Source organism: Theropithecus gelada, chromosome 16, assembly GCF_003255815.1.
Source record: "Theropithecus gelada isolate Dixy chromosome 16, Tgel_1.0, whole genome shotgun sequence".
In the NCBI taxonomy this organism is placed as follows: domain Eukaryota; kingdom Metazoa; phylum Chordata; class Mammalia; order Primates; family Cercopithecidae; genus Theropithecus; species Theropithecus gelada.
In genome coordinates this window covers 51,488,533-51,507,145 of record NC_037684.1, presented here as the reverse complement: position 1 = coordinate 51,507,145, position 18,613 = coordinate 51,488,533, and the positions used below count along the sequence as shown (strand labels likewise).

Sequence of the window (18,613 nt, the reverse complement as noted above, 5' to 3'; positions counted from 1 at the left end):
GGAGGTTGCACAGACAGAGGTGTGGGGTCACAGGCTGACTGAGCCCGGAAGAATTGCAGACCCCCCTTTGCTAACTGCAGGTGCAGATTAACAAGAGCAGGTGTGCCAGGTGGGGCCCAGAGGCCACCCAGGTGAGCTGGTCCACGTGAGAGTTGAACCAGAGGACTCTGCCACCAGGAGGTGGGGTGCCCCTCCAGGGAAGAGGGGAGAAGGTGCGGGGGAGGGGCTGGGCCTTTCCCCAGTGTGCCCCCCTCCCTCTCCCCACACCTGGAGAGATGTGACAGCACCTGAGAGGTGAGGACAAGGCCACAGAGACCCCTCCTTTCTGTGACCCTCCTCAAGCCCTCACACCAACACTGTCTGCGTTTGCTGAAGGTCACCAGGGTTCCAAGAATCCCACGTGGCAGATTTTTTTCTTTTTTTTAAATAAATGTTTTTGTGTATATTTAAGGTAGACAACCTGCTATTATGGGATTCATATAGATAGCACAAAAGTTCCTATAGTGAAGCAAGTTAACATATCCACCATCTCTCATAGTTACCCATTTTTTTTGTTTTGTTTTGTTTTTGTGACAAGAGTGGCTAAAACACACTCATTTTGCATGAACTCCAAATACGAACAGTGCACGCCGATGGTCTGCAACCCTCTGTCGTGCTTGGCTCTCTGGACGGTTCATTCTACATGGCTGCTGCTTTGCATCTTCTGACCTCCCCATTCCCTGTCCTGAACACCCCAAGCTCCTCTTCACTCAGATGGTCGGTGCTCCTATAGGGCAGCAAGGCAAGGATGGGGCTCTCCAGGGGACCTTGCCAGTCCTCCATCTTCTGGTCATGACCTTGATGACAAAGCAGTGGAGACTCAAGTCAGGCAGGCTCATCTCCCAGCCATCCCCTCCCGAGGCGTCTGGGAGTGTTTGTTTGTTTGTTTGTTTGTTTTGAGACAGAGTTTCGCTCTTTTTGCCCAGGCTGGAGTGCAAGGGTGCAATCTCGGCTCACTGCAACCTCCACCTCCCGGGTTCAAGTGATTCACCTGCCTCAGCCTCCCGAGTAGCTGGGATTACAGGCATGCACCACCACGCCTGGCTAATTTTGTATTTTTAGTAGAGACGGGGTTTCTCCATGTTCGCCAGGCTGGTCTCCAACTCCTGACCTCAGGTGATCCACCCGCCTCAGCCTCCCAAAGTGCTGGGATTACAGGCGTGAGCCACCGTGCCTGGCCTGCCTCTGGGAGTTTTATGGTGCCAAGCACATCAATGCCCCAGCAGGAGAGACATGAGGGCTTACTCACCCCACTAAATGAAGGCTGTACCCCATTTTACAGAAGGAAAAACTGAGGCTCAGCGAAGTGACATGGCTCACCCATGAGTCTGGCCTCTGGAAAGGACAGACTTGGCAGAAGTGAGATGGGAGAGTGCCAAGGACAGAGTCCTGGCAGAGCCATGTAAGTGCCTGGGCCACGGCAGAGGATGAGAACCAGGACACAGCAGTGTCTCCCAAAGAGAGGTGAGTTCACAGAGGCAGGGCTGGCCACCACCAAGGCCAGACAGGCAGAGCACACAGGCTGTGGTGCCTGCGCTCAGACACTACAAAGGCCCTGGTCACCTTACATGTCAGTAAAGCCACGGCTTTGGAGAGGGGACCCTGGGAGGCTGGGCCCCAGGCTCTTGCCACCACCTGGGAAAGACTGCCCAATGTGGTTCTTACAGAAGGCAGGAGCTCCTGGTCCACCTTGGTCTCCTGGAGTCATCATCGCTGCATCCCTGCTCAGACCCCATAAAGAACTTAGAGACGGCCGGGCGCGGTGGCTCAAGCCTGTAATCCCAGCACTTTGGGAGGCCGAGGCGGGTGGATCACGAGGTCAGGAGATCGAGACCATCCTGGCTAACATGGTGAAACCCCGTCTCTACTAAAAATACAAAAAACTAGCCAGGCGTGGTGGCGGGCGCCTGTAGTCCCAGCTACTCGGAGGCTGAGGCAGGAGAATGGCGTGAACCTGGGAGGCAGAGCTTGCAGTGAGCCGAGATCGCACCACTGCACTCCAGCCTGGGTGACACAGCGCGAGACTCCGTCTCAAAAAAAAAAAAAAAAAGAACTTAGAGACTGCCCTCCCAGAGGCCAGCAGACTCCATTACAGGGCAACTGGGAGCACTGACCAGGGTTCGACAAAGCCTTGAACGTGTAAGCCTCAGTAGGCATGTGACACACAGTAGGTCCTCATAAACACCTTCGAGTCGTGCATAAGCGGTGACGGCCCTTCTTTGCCCTGGCCAGAGCCCTGCCCTGCAAGCCCCACCACCTGAACTCCCCAGCCAGAGCCCGGCTGAACCTCTCAGGCCATCAGCAGCTCTCCCTCCTCCCTGCATCCAGCACCCATTTCCTACCTGGCCCACGTGGTCCAGCCTAGCATCCCGGAGGTGACGGCCGCAATGGAGGCGAGGCTGCCAGCCAGCACGATGGTGGGTGCCTTGGGTAACTCTCCTGGGAGCGGGGCGGAGGCAGCTGGGTTGGGCTTCCTTTAGGCAGGGGCCAGGGTGGGCATGGTTGCCTCCTGTGCCCTCTGTGCTCTCGGCAGTGGCCGGGTAGAGCTGTCCCACTTCCTACCGACCTGTGTCTTGGACACTAGCACCCTCCCAGCACAGAAGCGCCAGCTGCCCCTCTGGAAATCCAAGGGCCTTCTCACCTGGGGGCACCAGTGTGAGGGCGCTGTGCTGGACATTGACGCTGTTTGCAGCCTGGCACTGGAACCAGTCCGATGTCTGGCCCGGCAGGAAGGAGAAGTTGGCAGGCTGCCCGTGGCGTGGTCGCTGCTGCAGGTGGACCTGCCCGTCCTTCCCGACCAGGCTGTAGGTGATGGGTGGGCTGCCCGAGGACGCCTGGCAGGACATCTCCACCCTGGGGCCTGACCCTCTGTCCCGCAGAGTGAAGTTGGCCCGCAGCTCCGACACTGGCTCTGGCAGGGTGGGAGAAGGTAGCACAGCCATGGCTGAGCGGTCTTAAACCCCTCCTCCTCTGTAAGTTCTCCTCATTCCAAAATGCCTAATGAGCTTAGCTGTGGCTGCTGCCTCCTCCAGGCCGCCTTCTAGAGTTTGCCCTCCATCTTGTGTCTGAGCTGCTACCCCACCTGCCGTGTGTACCACACAAGTTCACATTTGGTTTTTATCTTATTTTAACTTTATTTTGAGGCAGGGTCTTGCTCTGTTGCCCAGGCTGGAGTGCAATGATGTGATCTAGGCTCACTGCAACCTCTGCCTCCCTGGCTCAAGCAGTTCTCCCATCTCAGCCTCCCGAGTAGCTAGGACTACAGGTGTGCAGCACCACATCCAGCTAACTTTTGCATTTTTTGTAGAGATGAGGTTTCTCTATGTTGGCCAGGCTGGTCTCAAACTTCTGGGCTCAAGCGATCTTCTGCCCTAGCCTCCCAAAGTGCTGGGATTATAGGCGTGAGCCACCATGCCCGGCCTGGTTTTATTCTTATGCAGTATATTTCAGATTGCCAGACTTAGCAGATAAAACTACAGTTAAATTTTAATTTCAGATAAACAATGAATAATTTTTTACTATACGTATGTCCTGTGTAAAATTTACCTGGCAACTCTATCATTCAGTCCCGTCTTTTTTACTAAAAGGCAAGTTACTTCGGGACAAGAACTGTCATGCAGAAGATTCTAGAATCCCCCAGGCCTTGAGCCTAAAGCTCTAGTCATTCTTACTGATTAGTAATAACCACCGCCCTTGCCACCTACTAAAAGGCTTTCATTTCATAGGTCCCCTGGAATAGGACCCATTATTATTTTAGAGACAGGGTCTCTGTTGCTCAAGGTAGAGTGCAATGGTGTGATCACAGCTCACTGCAGGCTCCAACTCCTGGGCTCAAATGATCCTCCCACCTCAGCCTCCCAAGTAGCTGGGACCACAGGCATGCACCACCACACCTGATTAATTTTTTTAAACAATTGCTGTGGCCGGGCGCGGTGGCTCAAGCCTGTAATCCCAGCACTTTGGGAGGCCAAGACGGGCGGATCACGAGGTCAGGAGATCAAGACCATCCTGGCTAACACGGTGAAACCCCGTCTCTACTAAAAAATACAAAAAACTAGCCGGGCGAGGTGGCGGGCGCCTGTAGTCCCAGCTACTCGGGAGGCTGAGGCAGGAGAATGGCGTGAACCCGGGAGGTGGAGCTTGCAGTGAGCCGAGATCCAGCCACTGCACTCCAGCCTTGGTGACAGAGCGAGACTCCGTCTCAAAAAAAAAAAATAAATAAATAAATAAATAATTGCTGTTGGCTGGGTGCAGTGGCTCATGCCTGTAATCCCAGCGTTTTAGGAGGCCTAGGTGGGTGGATCACCTGAGGTCAGGAGTTTGAGACCAGCCTGGCCAACATGGTGAAACCCCTTGTCTACTAAAAATACAAAAATTAGTCGGGCGTTGGGGCAAGAGCCTGTAGTCCCAGCTACCTGGGAGGCTGAGGCAGGAGAATTGCTTGAACCTGGGAGGCGGAGGTTGCAGTGAGCCGAGATTGCGCCACTGCAGTACAGCCTGGGCGACAGAGCGAGACTCCGTCTCAAAAAAAGAAACTAATTTTTTTGTAGACACGGAGTCTCACTCTGTGGTCCAGGCTGGTCTCAAACTCTTGGCCTCGAAGGATTCTCCCACCTTGGCCTCTCAAAATGCTGGGAATACAGGTGTGAGTCACCTCACTGGCCTCTTATTATTTTCCTTTTGCAGCTAAAGCAGTTGAAGCTCAGCAGTCCCATGATTTGTTCAAGGCCCCAGCCAGTAAGTGTAGGGATTTGAACCCTGAACATGTTGGGCTGCAGACCCTGGGCTCATCTCCCCTAGGCTGTCTTTTCCTGGTGTTCTTAGGGTATGGGGCAAAGGATGAACGGGGAGCTTCCTTGTCCCACCCGAAGTCGGCCAACACTTCCTGGTTCCCATGCCCCATAGCTCCCACCAAGAAGGTTACCTGAGTTACTATCAGGATGGAAACCGGAAGAAGGCAGGCTTCAGAGCTGGACAGAGTGGGGTTTGAAAGCAGCCTTGGCCACTTGCCAGCCATGTGGCCTGGGGTGACTTTTTTTTTTTTTTTTTTGAGACAGAGTCTTACTCTGTCGCCCAGGCTGGTGTGCAGTGGCACGACCTCGGCTCACTGCAACCATCATCTCCCGGGTTCAAGTGACTCTCTTGCCTCAGCCTCCCGAGTAGCTGGGATTACAGGTGCCCGCCACCACACCCAGCTAATTTTTGTATTTTTAGTAGAGATGCAGTTTCACTACGTTGGCCAGACTGGTCTCGAACTCCTGACCTCAAGTGATCCACCCGCATAGGCCTCCCAAAATGCTGGGATTACAGGTGTGAGCCACCACACCCAGCCCCTGGGGCAACTTTCTTAACACCCCAGAGCTTTAGCTTCCATAGCTACAGACCCAGAGGCTCAGACCCCACCCCTGACACGGCTGTGAAGATCAAGTGAAGTAATGTACAAAACGTGCCTAACTTTCTTTTCTTTTCTTTTTTTTTGGAGACAGAGTCTCGCTCTGTTACCCAGGCTGGAGTACAGTGGCACAATCTTGTCTCACTGCAGCCTCCGCCTCCTGGGTTCAAGCAATTCTCCTGCCTCAGTCTCCTGAGTAGATGGAACTACAGGTGTACCCCACCACACCCGGCTAATCTTTGTATTTTTAGTAGAAATGGGGTTTCGCCATGTTGCCCAGGCTGGTATCGAACTCCTGGGCTCCAGCGATCATCCTGTCTTGGCCTCCCACAGTGCTAGGATTTGCACCCAGCCAAACATGCCTAGTTTATCACCTTGAGGTCTGAGATGACAACTGGGGCTCAGTCATTTCTGCCATCCATTGGGCTCTTTCCTTCTGTGCCCTCAGGCCCCTGCCAGGAAACTGTGCCCTCAGGGCCCCAGCCAAGGACAGCAAGTCCTGAGGAAAGGCCCCAGGGGACTGAGAGTGGCCTTGGAGGCGGCAGCCTGTCCTGTACGCACCCTCACGTCCTGGCTCTCTCTTACCCCAGCAAGGTTCACAATTCCCACTCCCAGAGCTCCCCACTGATCTGCACCCCACCTGCCTCCTCAGCCCTGTGCCCCCCACCGCACTCACTGGACCACAGCTCCCAGTACATCTGCAGCCTGGCACTGTCCACATGGGCACCTGAGGTGGTGGCCGCCCGGCAGAAGTAGGTGAGCAGGTCTGGACTGGACTTGAGTGTGATGTTGAGGTTGAAAGAGGCCGGCTCGTGGGTCTTCACCACCTTCTTGGCCACCTCGATGTTCTTGGTTCCACAGAGGGAATAGGTGATGGGCGGTGATGCCTGGGGTGCATGGCAGGTTATGAGCACCCGGCGGCCTTTGGGGAAAACTTCTAGGACTTTGTAGGCAATGGAGACCACAGGGGTGATTTCTGGGAGATGAAAAGGTCCAAGGAGGAAGAAAGAACCGACATTGATCAAGCACCTTAAGAAGGTACTGCTTTGGCCAGGCTCGGTGGCACACGCCTGTAATCCCAGCATTTGGGAGGTCCAGGCAGACGGATGACTTGAGGTCAGGAGTTCAAGACCAGTGTAACCAACATGGTGAAAGTCTGGCTCTACTAAAAATACAAAAATTAGCTGGTCATGGTGGTGAGGGAGACTCAGAAAAGGGAAAAAGGATGCTGGATTTAGCATGTTCTCACTGTTTTTTTTTTTTTTTTTAGATGGAGTCTTTCCCTGTCACCCAGGCGCACAGTGGCGTGATCTCTGCTCACCACAACTTCTGCCTCCTGAGTTCAAGCGATTCTCCTGCCTCAGCCTCCCAAGTAGCTGAGACTGCAGGTGCACGCCACCATGCCTGGCTAATTTTTGTATTTTTAGTAGAGACAGGGTTTCACCATGTTGGTCTGACTGGTCTCGAACTCCTGACCTTGTGATCCACCCGCCTCAGCCTCCCAAAGTGCTGGGATTACAGGCATGAGCCACTGCACCTGACCACAATTTAATTCTATAACAAACCTGCACATGTACCCCTGAACCTACAAATTACAAATAAATAAATGAAACCAGTAGACCTCAGAGTAAAGAAAAAAGAAAGAAGAAAATACTGATTTAGTGGTTCCTCAAAAAGTTAAACAGACTTACCATATGACCTAACAATTCCACGCCTAGACATATACCAAATAATAGAAAACAGGGACTCCAACAGATACCTGTACACACACGCTCATGGCAGCGTGATTCACCACAGCCAAAAGGTAGAAACGGCCCAAATGTCTATCAACGGACGAATGGGTAAATAGAATGTGGTTGAGCCGTATAAGGAATATTACTCAGTCTTAGAAAGAAGTGAGCACAGATGCAGGCTGCAACAGGGATGAGCTGTAACAACGTTCCACTAAACAAAAAGGCAGACGCGAAAGGCAACCTTTGCATGATTCCATGTGTGTGCAAAGTTCAGAATAGGAAAACCCACAGAGACAGAAAGCGGACTGGTGGTTACTAGGGCCCAGGGGAGGGGGAAATGGGGAGTAACTGTCTAATAGGGGTTTCCTTTTGGGGTGATGAAGATCTCTTGGAACTAGATAGCGGTGGTGGTTGTGCAACATTGTGAATGCACTAAATGCTGCTGAATTATCACTTTTTTTTTTTTTTTTTTTTTGAGACAGAGTCTTGCACTGTTGTCTCCCAGGTTCAAGAGATTCTCGTGTCTCAGCCTCCAGAGTAGCTGGGATTACAGGCGCCCGCCACCACACCCGGCTAATTTTTGTATTTTTGATAGGCACGGGGTTTCATCATGTTGGCCAGACTGGTCTTGAACTCGAGACCTCAGGTGATCCGCCCGCCTCGGCCTCCCAAAATGCTGGGATTACAGGTGTGACCCACCGCACCCGGCCCACTTTTATTTATTGATTTAAAGACAGAGTCTTGCTCCATCGTCCAGACTGGAGTGAAGTAGCACGATCTCACCTCACTGCAACCTCTACCTCCTGGGTTCAAGCGATTCTCATGTCTCAGCCTACCAAGTAGCGGGGACTACAGGCACGCACCACCATGCCCGGCTAATGTTTGCATTTTTACTACAGCCTGGGTTTCACCACGTTGGCCAGGCTAGTCTTGAACTCTTGACCTCAGGGGATCTGCCTGCCTGGGCCTCCCAAAGTGCTGGGATTACAGGCGTGAGCCACTGCAGCTGGCCATTACTGATTCTTTAAGACAGCAATTGGGATTAAACAAAAATGTTTCTGTAATAGGGGTTTGAGGGAGAGGGTTGTATTATACCAATGGTGGGGACCTGTTTGCATTTCAAGAATAGTGTGTAGGCCGGGCGTGGTGGCTCACACCTGTATTCCCAGCACTGGGAGGCCGAGGCGGGTGGATCACCTGAGGTCAGGAGTTCGAGACTAGCCTGTCCAACATGGTGAAACCCTGTCTCTACTAAAAGTACAAAACTTAGCTGGGCACGGTGGTACGTGCCTGTAATCCCAGCTACTCAGAAGGCTGAGACCAGAGAATCACTTGAACCCAGGAGACAGAGGTTACAGTGAGCCAATATCTTGCCACTGCACTCCAGCATGGGCGACAGAGCAAGACTCTGTCTCAAAAAAAAAAAAAAAAAAGAAAGAAAGAAAAGAAAGAAAAAGCATAGTGTGTATTGGGTGGGCACAGTAGCTCAGGCCCATAATACCAGCACTTTGGGAGGCCAAGGTGGGAGGATTGCTTGAGCCTAGGGGTTCCAGACCAGCCTGGGCAACATAGTGAGACCCCACCTCTATTTAATCCAAAGAAAAATTAAAAAGAATAAAAGAATACTGTGTGGTTGGGGCAGTGCTTGGGGGAGGGGTAGAAAGAAGGTCTATGAAATCTGAATATCATCGACGTCATGAATCGCCTTTGCTCAGCTGGGCATGTCTGCTCTGGAAACCACCCTGCAGTGAGGAAGCTGCTGATTGAGCAGAGAACTGGAACAAACTAGAGTGTGTGACCACTAAGCATGTTTCATTCTAGACCAGTAACTCTCAACCAGGAGCAATTTTGCCTCCAGGGGAACTTTGGGTCTGGGGATGTTTTTGGTTGTCAATATTGGGAGGTGGACTAGCTTGGGCAACACAGCAAGATCCCGTCTCTACAAAAAAAAAAAAAAAAAAAAAATTAGGGGTTGCTGCTGACATTTAGTGGGTAGAGGCCAAGGAGGCCACTAAGCATCCTATAGTGCACAGTCAGCTCCCACCGCGAAGAATGGTCTGGCCTCAAATGTCAGGAGTGCTGAGGTTGACAACTCTGGTCTAGACAACCGGCAGCAGCCTTCTAGAAGCAGAATGTCTTCCCCTGCCCAGGGCTGCACAGACACCAACAATTATTTTCTCATCCATGCCTCTTTGAAAATTTCATGAGAATTCTCCTTTTTATATTCATTTACTTATTTATTTATTTATTTTTGAGACGGAGTCTCACTCCGTTACCCAGGCTGGAGTGCAATGGCGCAATCTCGGCTCACCGCAACCTCCACCTCCCGGTTTCAAGCAATTCTTCTGCTTCAGCCTCTCAAGTAGCTGGGATTACAGGCATGCGTCACCATGCCAGGCTAATTTTGTATTTTTAGTAGAGACGGGGTTTGTCTATGTTGGTTAGGCTGGTCTTGAACACCCGACCTCAGGTGATCTACCTGCCTCGGCCCCCCAAAGTGCTGGGATTACAGGTGTGAGCCACCGCGTCCAGCCTATTTATTTATTGTTTTGAGACGGAGTCTTACCCTGTCGCCCATTCTGCAGTGCAGTGGTGTAATCTTTGCTCACTGCAACCTCCGCCTCCTGGGTTCAAGCGATTCTCCTGCCTCAGCTGCTCAAAGAGCTGGGATTATAGACACACGCCACCACATCTATCTAATTTTTGTATTTTTAGTAGAGATAGGGTTTCACCATGTTAGCAAGACTGGTCTCGAACTCCTGACATCAGGTGATCCGCCCACCTCAGCCTCCCAAAGTGCTGGGAGTACAGGCGGGAGCCACTGCACCCAGCCAGACTCTCCTTTGTAGATGGGGAAGAACACTTTTTTTTTTTTTTTTTTTAAGACCTGACACAGTGGCTCACGCCTGTAATTCCAGCACTTTGGGAGGCTGAGGAGGGTGAATCGTTTGAGGCCAGGAGTTCAAAACCAGCTTGGGCAACATGGTGAAACCCTGTCTCTATTAAAAATGCACAAATTAGCCAGGCGCAGTGGCTCACGCCTTTAATCCCAGCACTTTGGGAGGCTGAGGTGGGAGGATCATGAGGTCAGGAGATCAAGACCATCCTGGCTAACACTGGGAAACCCTGTCTCTACTAAAAATACAAAAAAAAAAATTAGCCGGGCATGGTGGCATGCATCTGTAGTCCCAGCTACTCGGGAGGCTGAGGCAGGAGAAGGGTATGAACCCAGGAGGCGGAGCTTGCAGTGAGCCAAGATCGCGCCACTGTACTCCAGCCTAGGCGACAGAGCGAGACTCCGTCTCAAAAAAAAAACAAAAAAACACAAATTAGCCCAGTGTGGTGGCTCGAGCCTGTAGTCCCAGCTACTTGGGAGGCTGAGGCATGAGAATCACTTGAACCTGAGAGGTGGAGGCTGCAGCAAGCCGAGATTGCGCTGCTGCACTCCAACCGGGGTGACAGAGACTGTGTCTCAAAAAAAAAAAGAATACTTTTTTTTTTTTTCCCAAACAGGCTTTCATGGAGAAATCTTCGACTTGAAGAAAGCGAAGGTGTATTTGGAGGTGAAGGCACCCTCTGGGGCATCCTCTTACAGATGTCTCTGCTGATTGGTCAATTTGACCCTCAGGGCCAGAGGCCTTCTCTTCGTGGTCCAAAAACCATCGCGGGGCCAGAAGCCAGCCTCGTGTGGGGAAGTGGGAGTCCAGGGCTGACATGTCATCACCCTTTCTTTTTGCTCCCTTTGTGAAGGGAAATGATCTTGACCTATAAAAGTGGAAAGAAAAAAGCTGCTCTCTCTTCATTTCCATTTCAGTCTTCATTAATAGAAGCTTGATTTGCATAAGTTCACAGACAGGAACCATTTTTAAAGTACACTGTACTGGGGACATTCACTTTTTTTTTTTTTTTCCTTTTTTGAGATGGAGTCTCGCTCTGTTGCCCAGGCTGGAGTACGGTGGCACGATCTGAGTTCACTGCAACATCTGCCTCTTGGGTTCAAGCAGTTCTCCTGCCTCAGCCTCCCGAGTAGCTGGGATTACAGGCGTGTGCCACCACGCCCGGCTAATTTTTTGTATTTTTAGTAGAGCCGGGGGTTTCTCCATGTTGGCCAGGCTGGTCTTGAACTCCTGAGCTCAGGAGATCTGCCCCCCTCGGCCTCCCAGAGGGCTGGGATTATAGTGTGAGCCACCACCCCTGGCCGGACATTCACTTTTTATCCTCATAAGACTTGTGTGGTTTTTTTCTTTTTGATTATTTAGTTTATGGATAAGCTTGCCAATAAAGGATGGTCTATCATTTTTTTTTTTTAATTTTTTTTTTTCCTTGAGACAGGGTCTTGCTTTGTCCCCCAGGCCTGAGTGCAGTGGCACGATCTCAATTCACTGTAACCTCTGCCTCCCTGTTTCAAGTGATTCTCCTGCCTCAACCTCCTGAGTAGCTGGTATTACAGGTGCATGCCACCATGCTTGGCTAATTTTTGTATTTTTAGTGGAGATGGGGTTTCACCATGTTGGCCAGGCTGGTGTACAACTCCTGACCTCAAGTGATCCACCCACCTCAGCCTTCCAAAGTGCTGGGATTATAGGCGTGAGCCACCCGCCTGGCCTATCATTTAACTTAAAATTCTTTTGCTTGTCTGGGCGTGGTGGCTCACGCCTATAATCCCAGAGCTTTGGGAGGCCTAGGCAGGGGGATCCCTTGAGCCCAGGAGTTTGAGACTAGCCTGGGCAAAAAAGCAAGATCCTGTCTCTAAGAAAAAAAAAATTTTTTTTGACTGGGTGCAGTGGCTCATGCCTATAATCCTAGCACTTTGGGAGGCGGAGGCGGGTGAATCACTTGAGCTCAGAAGTTTGAGACCAGCCTGAGCAACATGGCAAAACCCCATCTCTACTAAAAATACAAAAATTAGCCAGACGTGGTGGCATGTGCCTGTAGTCCCAGCTACTCAGGAGGCTGAGGTGGGAGGATCTCTTGAACCTGGGAGGTCGAGGCTGCAGTGAGCCAAGATCGCGCCACTGCACTCCAGCCTGGGTGACAAAAGTGAGACCCTGTCTCAAAAAAAAATTAAGTGGGCGTGGTGGTATGCACCAGCTACTCAGAGGCTGGGAGGATGTTTGAGCCCAGGAGGTTGAGGCTTTGAGGCTTTAGTGAGCTGTAATCGCCACTGCACTCCAGCCTGGGTGACAGAGCAAGACCCTGTCTCAAAATAAGTAAATAAATAAATAAAATTCGTCTGCTCTGCGAGAGCATTTAAATAATGGGATGGCACACTCAAAATTTGATAAAGTGACGACAAGGCTGCCCTCAGGACAGGAAGCTAAGCCAAGCCCTGACTGGGCTGTGGGGTCACTGCAGGAAAACTGTGGAGGGATCATGTCCAGGCCCAGACACAGTGCTGGTGCCCCGAGTGGCTCCGAGGCCCTTCCAGATGGCGCTACCCCTCTCCAGACTGGTCTCTGTGACAACAGGAAGCTTGGAAATTCCAACCCTGGAGGTTGCAATTCATTAGACCCAGGGAGGGGCCCAGGGATCTGATTTTGAATAAGCTGCCATCTGTTGAGGGTTGAATTATGTCCTCCAAAAAGATAGGTTCCAGTGGTGACTCCCAGGACCTGCCCATGGGAACATATTTGGAAATCAGGTTTTTACAATGGCTTCCCCCTCTCTCAAGTTAAATATTAACTCCAGTAATTCATGCTGGATTAGGGTGGGGCCTGATGAGAAGAGGAAAGGAGACGCAGACACACACAGGGACAATGGCATGAGGGAGGCAACCCCCGGAAACCAGGACAGGAGCGAGGAGCAGGTGCTCCCGCAGGGCCTTCGGAGGACCCAGCCCTGCGTACTCTCAGTTTTAGAATTCAGCTTCCAGCACTGTCAGAGAATGTGTTGCTGTTGTTTTTTGGTTGTCTTTTGTCTTTCGCTTTTTTTTTTTTGAGACAGAGTCTTGCTCTGTCGCTCAGGTTGGAGTACAGTGGCACGATCTCAGCTCACTGCAACCTCTGCCTTCCGGGTTCAAAGGATTCTCGTGCTTCAGCCTCCTGAGTAGCTGGTATTAGAGGCATGCGCCACCACACCCGGCTGATTTTTGCCTTTTTAGTAGAGACAGGGTTTCCCCATGTTGGCCATGCTGGTCTGGAACGCCTGACCTTTGGTGATCCACTCACCTAAGCCTCCCAAACTACTGGGATTATGGGCCTGAGCCATCACACCTGGCCTTGTTTTTTGTTTTTGTTTTTGTTTTGATAGAGTCTCACTCTGTCTTCCAGGCTGCAGTGCAGTAGTGTAATCCAGGCTCACTCCAACCTCTGCCTCCCGGGTTCAAGTGAATCTCCTGCCTCAGCCTCCTGAGTAGCTGGGGTTACAGGTGCCTGCCACCATGTCTGGCTAATTTTTGTATTTTTAATAGAAATGGAGTTTCACCATGTTGGCCAGGCTGGTCTTGAACTCCTGACCTCAAGTGATCCGCCCACCTCGGCCTCCCAAACTGCTGGGATTATAGGCGTGAGCCTCCGCGCCCAGCCTCCTCTGTGTCCTTTGGAGTGGAGGCTCAGCCAGAATAAACATCCCCTATATCCTTAACCTTCCAACCAACACCTTCCATCCTCTACATCTAATGGAAACCAGATCCCTCCTTCCTACAGCACTGTCTACCCCTTCAACTGTCCCAGGCAATGTGGATCCCGGCAGCCTTCATGGCATGGAGCTGGGACAAAGGGGGACAACATCTTCTTGACATTTCGCCTTCCCTAAACTTTTCTGCCCTCTCCTTACTAAACAGCAGCTATTTCTTCAGATACATTCCACTCTGCCTTCTGGATTACAATTATCTACCAACACCTATACCTCCTTGAAGATGCCTGTCGGTGGTTCCTACCATGTTCAATGCTACACTTGCCAGAATTCTTGGGGATTTCAAAATACATAGCCACAGTGGCTCACACCTGTAACCCCCGCACTTTAGGAGGCTGAGGAGGGAGGGTTGCTTGAGGCCAGGAGTTCAAGACCAGCCTGGGCAAAATAGGAAGACCCAATCACTACAAAAAAAATTGAAATATTAGGCCGGGCAGGGTGGCTCATGCCTGTAATCCCAGCACTTTGGGAGGCTGAGGCGGGCAGACTTGCGCTTGAGTTTGAGACGAGCCTGGCCAACAGAGGAAAATCCCGTCTCTACAAAAAATACAAAAATTTAGCTGGGTATGGTGGCCCGTGCCTGTAGTCCCAGCTACTCTGGAGGTTGAGGTGGGATGATGGCTTAAGTCCAGGAGATGGAGGTTGCAGTGAGGCGAGTTTGTGCCACTGTATTCCAACCTGGGCAACATTGCAAGCAAGGCCGGGCACAGTGGCTCACGCCTGTAATCCCAGCATTTTGGGAGGCTGAGGTGGGCAGATCACAAGGTCAGGAGATCGAGACCATCCTGGCCAACGTGGTGAAACCCCATCTCTATTAAAAGTACACAAAATTAGCTGGGTGTGGTGGCATGTGCCTGTAGTCCCAGCTACTAAGGAGGCTGCGGCAGGAGAATCCCTTGAACCCCGGGGGTGGAGCTTGCAGTGAGCTGAGATTGCACCACTGCACTCCAGCTTGGATGACAGAGCGAGACCCCATCTCAAAAAAAAAAAAAAAAAAATTAAATTAAGTATTAGCTGGGTGTGATGGCATGTGCCTGTAGTCTTAGGTACTTGGGAGGCTGAGGCAGGAGGATTGCTTAAGCCCTGGAGGTCAAGTCTGCAGTGAGTGAGAGGCACGTTAGCCTTGGTGACAGAGCAAGACCCTGTGTCTAAAAGCAAAATGGAAAAAAACAAAAAGCCCAACTTACACAGAGATCATCTTTCGAATATCCTAATCCCTCAGGTCCTTCACTTGTGCCCAGCTTTCCACTTCCGCTGAAGCTGTTTCAGCTGCATAATATGCCATCTCCAGGCTGCACTTTATTTAGCCAATCCTTCCAGAAGGGCCAAGGACTTTGGTGCCTTTTTTTTTTTTCTTTGGCAGAGTCTCTCTCTGTTGCCCAGGCTGGAGTGCAGCGGTGCGATCTTGGCTCACTGCAACCTCCGCCTGCCGGGTTCAAGGGATTTTCCCGCCTCAGCCTCCCGAGTAGCTGGGATTACAGGCATGAGCCACTATGCCCAGCTAATTTTTTATTTTCAGTAGAGATGGGGTTTTGCCATATTGGTCAGGCTGGTCTCAAATTCCCGACCTCAGGTGATCTGCCTGCCTCGGTCTCCCAAAGTGCTGGGATTCCATGCGTGAGCAGCCGCTCCCAGCTTGGCGCCATCTTTCATGGCTGTCCTCATCCCATCCCATCCCATGCTATCTGCCAGCAGCTGCTATTGGCCTTCAGAATGTATGTCCACCCCATCTCCCTGCCTCTCACGCATTGCCCAGTCTCTCCTCTGGATTCCCAGAGTAGCCTAATGGCTCTCTTGGATTTTGCCTTTGATCTGCATCCCAACACAGTGTCCGAATGACCTCATCAAGGGTATATCAGATTGTGTTTTCCCCTCCAAACCTCCTATGGCTGTGCCCCACAGGGACCTCCCCAGTCAACCCCACACCACGCCTCTGACCTCATTCAATACCCTTTGGTCACACAGGGTCCCTGCCCAGGTACTTCTTGCTCAGTCAGCTCCTTCAGGTCCTTGCTGCACGGCCCCTTCCCAAACTACACCCTCCCCTGCAAACACTGCCCTCCTTCCCCCTACCCACCCTGGGTTCCCTTCCCTTCTACCCTTCTTGCTTCTCTCTACGACATTCTAACATACTTTAGAATGTGCTTTTTTTTGCTCTGTCACCTAAGCTGAAGTGCAGTGTTAATGATTACGGTTCACTGCAGCCTCATTTCCCGGACAAGCAGTCCTCCCACCTCAGCCTCCCGAGTAGCTGGGACCACAGGTGCACCACCCACCATGCCCAGCTAATTAAAACAAAATTTTTTTTATACAAAAAAATTAGCTGGGTGTGGTGGTGCACATCTGTAATCTCAGCTACTCGGGAGGCTGGGTGGAAGAATCCCTTGACCCCAGGAGGCGGGGGTCGCAGTAAGCTGAGATCGAGCCACTGCACTCCAGCCTGGGTGACAGAGTGAGACGCCATGTAGAGGTGGGGGTCTCACCGTGTTGCTCAGGCTGGTCTTGAACTCCTGGGCTCAAATGATCATCTGGCTACAGCCTCCCAAAGTGCTGGGATAACAGGCATAAGCCACTGAATGTTCTTATTTTTATTATCGTTTGTCCCCCCAACCTCCACTGGAATGTAAGATACAGGAGGGGTTTGTTTCCGTGCTTTGCCAGATTCTCAGGGCCTTTAATGGTGCCTGCAACCAAACAGGTGCTCAAGTATTTGTTGAATGAATAAATGATTTATCAGTCAGTCTCTTAGGAGTTTAGTTAGCAGGACTTGGTTGGCAAGAATCGGAGAAGTCAGGAGCCAGCCAAGAGAGGGAGGCGGGACTGCCCTGCACAGGTACTTCCCAGAGCCCCAGCTGCCTGCACTCTTTTTAGCAGCCACCCAACAATGTATCGGTTTTTAAAGCAAATGAGGAAATAATGGTTCAGGCTGGGCCTCATTCAAGTGAGATTTATGTCATCATTACCCGGTGCCTGCCCTTTAGCAAAATAGAGGGGGAAGGCCCTGCTCTGTAACCTGGCAGCCTAGCAATAAGGGGCAAGGATTGGTTGGGACAATACAGGGAAGTGACTCTCCATCCTCATCTTAATGGACATGAGGGGAGGGGAGGAAAGGATGGGGCAGGAAAGTGCAGGCAAAAGGATGGAGCAGGCAAAGATGAAGAAGCAGGCCCGGCTAGGGGCTATCAGGGACCTTCCCCAGTGTCTCCTCCTTCCTGGTCCTGTACCCAGCTGGGCCCCAGACGCTCTCCACTCTCCAGCTGCCTCTACAAGGAAGGCAGCCTCCTGTATGTCAGGCCCCTGGGGGAGCCTCAGCTTCACCATTCTCTCATGGCCCTCCTCCTGGTCAGAGAAGCTCGACCTCCCAGACCCCACCAGAATTCCCCAGCCCTCCACGGGGCCTCGCCCACCGGGCAAAGCTGGGAGGGTCTCGGGAGGGCTTCTGCTCCCGATCAGGGACCTGGGGCAGAGCGATGAGGATGCGCCTGCCCAGGGAATCTTCCCTCCAAACAGCCCAGCCAGAGGCTGGAAGCTGAGCAACTTCCCTGCCTGTGTGCCCCGGAGGTCCCCACATTGGCCTGCTTGGCCTGCCCATCTCCATCACTCCCAGGGCCCTGCAGGGTGGAGAGAATATTCCAGAACTGTCCAGCCATCCTCCAGCACACACCTCCCCACTAGTACCTTCTTCCCCAGCCGTCGGTGCCCTCCACAGTGGGGGTTCTGACACCAGGATCCCAGCGGGGAGACTTCCCCCTGCAGTATGCTGGGCCACTTACCTTCCTCCTGTGCCTTGGAGAAGCTGCTGGCGGCTGTAAGAGAGGTGAGGGCGATGAGGAGAGGGCCTGGGAGGGAGGGGAGGCTAGAGACAGCCTCGAGACCCACCTGCTGAAGCCAGGAGGGAGGAGCAGGCTGATTCCTGGTAGTGAGGCCCCAGGACCAGCTGGCATCATCACTCACAAAAGCTCTTTTGCGCCACCCCCGCCCCCAACATCTCCTATCACCAGCCCATTTTGCAGATGGGTAAGTAGTGGGTCCAGAATGGTGAAGCAATCCCTGGACCACATATGCAGCAAGTTTAGGGGCTGGTCCAATACTCAAGCCCAGATCTTTCCCTCTCTGTCCCATGTTTCCAAAGGTGCCCTTGCCTTCAGGCCTCATCTCTCCTGAGCTCCCAGTACCCCCACCTGAGCCCGAGGCCTCAAGGCCCCGGCAGTAGTCCCACCATCACGTCCCCCGTGGACTCACCCAGCACAGCCAAGCAGAGCAGCCCAGGGAGCCCCATGCCTCGGTGGGTGTGGGGCCTCTGCTCAGGCAGTGAGAACCTCCTAGTTCCTGGCTTCCCCCACCCTGAGGCCCCTGGGATGCTCCTTGGGTGGGTGCCTGCAGCGGGGAGATAACCTGGAGGCCACAGCACCCCAGGGCCTCAGCTACCAGGGCGGGGCCCAGTACAGCAAACTCCCGCTCAATCCGCAGAGAAACTCCCGCTCAATCTGCAGAGAAGTAGAAGGAGTTTGGACCCTGAAGCCAGACCGGGGCTTAGACTCAGCAGTCACCTCTGAGCCGCAGGACCCTGGGCTCATGTGGTGGGCAGAAGGTGTCCATGCTCAGCAGGGTGTGGTGGCTGTAATCCCAACACTTTGGGAGGCCTGGGTGGGCAGATCACCTGAGGTCAGGAGTTCGAGACCAGCCTGGCCAACATGGCGAAACTCCATCTCTACTAAAAATGCAAAAATTAGCCGGGCGTGGTGGTGCGCACCTGTAATCCCAGCTACTTGGGAGGCTGAGGCAGGAGAATCGCTTGAACCCAGGAGGCGGAGGT

At 52.3% G+C, this 18,613-nt stretch overlaps 1 protein-coding gene across 1 annotated transcript; it reads right to left on the bottom strand.

Annotated features, from left to right (window-relative positions):
- Positions 1-564: 564 nt before the first annotated feature.
- Positions 565-18,126, bottom strand: C16H17orf99 (chromosome 16 C17orf99 homolog). The gene is made up of 5 exons (XM_025363541.1): positions 18,040-18,126; positions 17,571-17,603; positions 6,108-6,407; positions 2,681-2,950; positions 565-836 (listed from the first exon to the last, which is right to left on the bottom strand). Exons 1-5 carry the CDS (start codon positions 18,074-18,076, stop codon positions 679-681), a joined length of 798 nt encoding a protein of 265 aa, XP_025219326.1. The 5' UTR covers positions 18,077-18,126; the 3' UTR covers positions 565-678.
- Between the last annotated feature and the right edge of the window lie 487 nt (positions 18,127-18,613).

Excerpts from the sequence above, each read along its gene's own strand:
- C16H17orf99 (XM_025363541.1), bottom strand. The coding sequence starts at position 18,076 with ATGGGGCTCCCTGGGCTGCTCTGCTTGGCTGTGCTGG. Across the intron at positions 17,604-18,039 it reads GCTCTGCTTGGCTGTGCTGG|CCGCCAGCAGCTTCTCCAAG; the intron begins GTGAGTCCACGG and ends CCTCTCTTACAG. Across the intron at positions 2,951-6,107 it reads GTACTGGGAGCTGTGGTCCA|AGCCAGTGTCGGAGCTGCGG; the intron begins GTGAGTGCGGTG and ends CCACCCTGCCAG.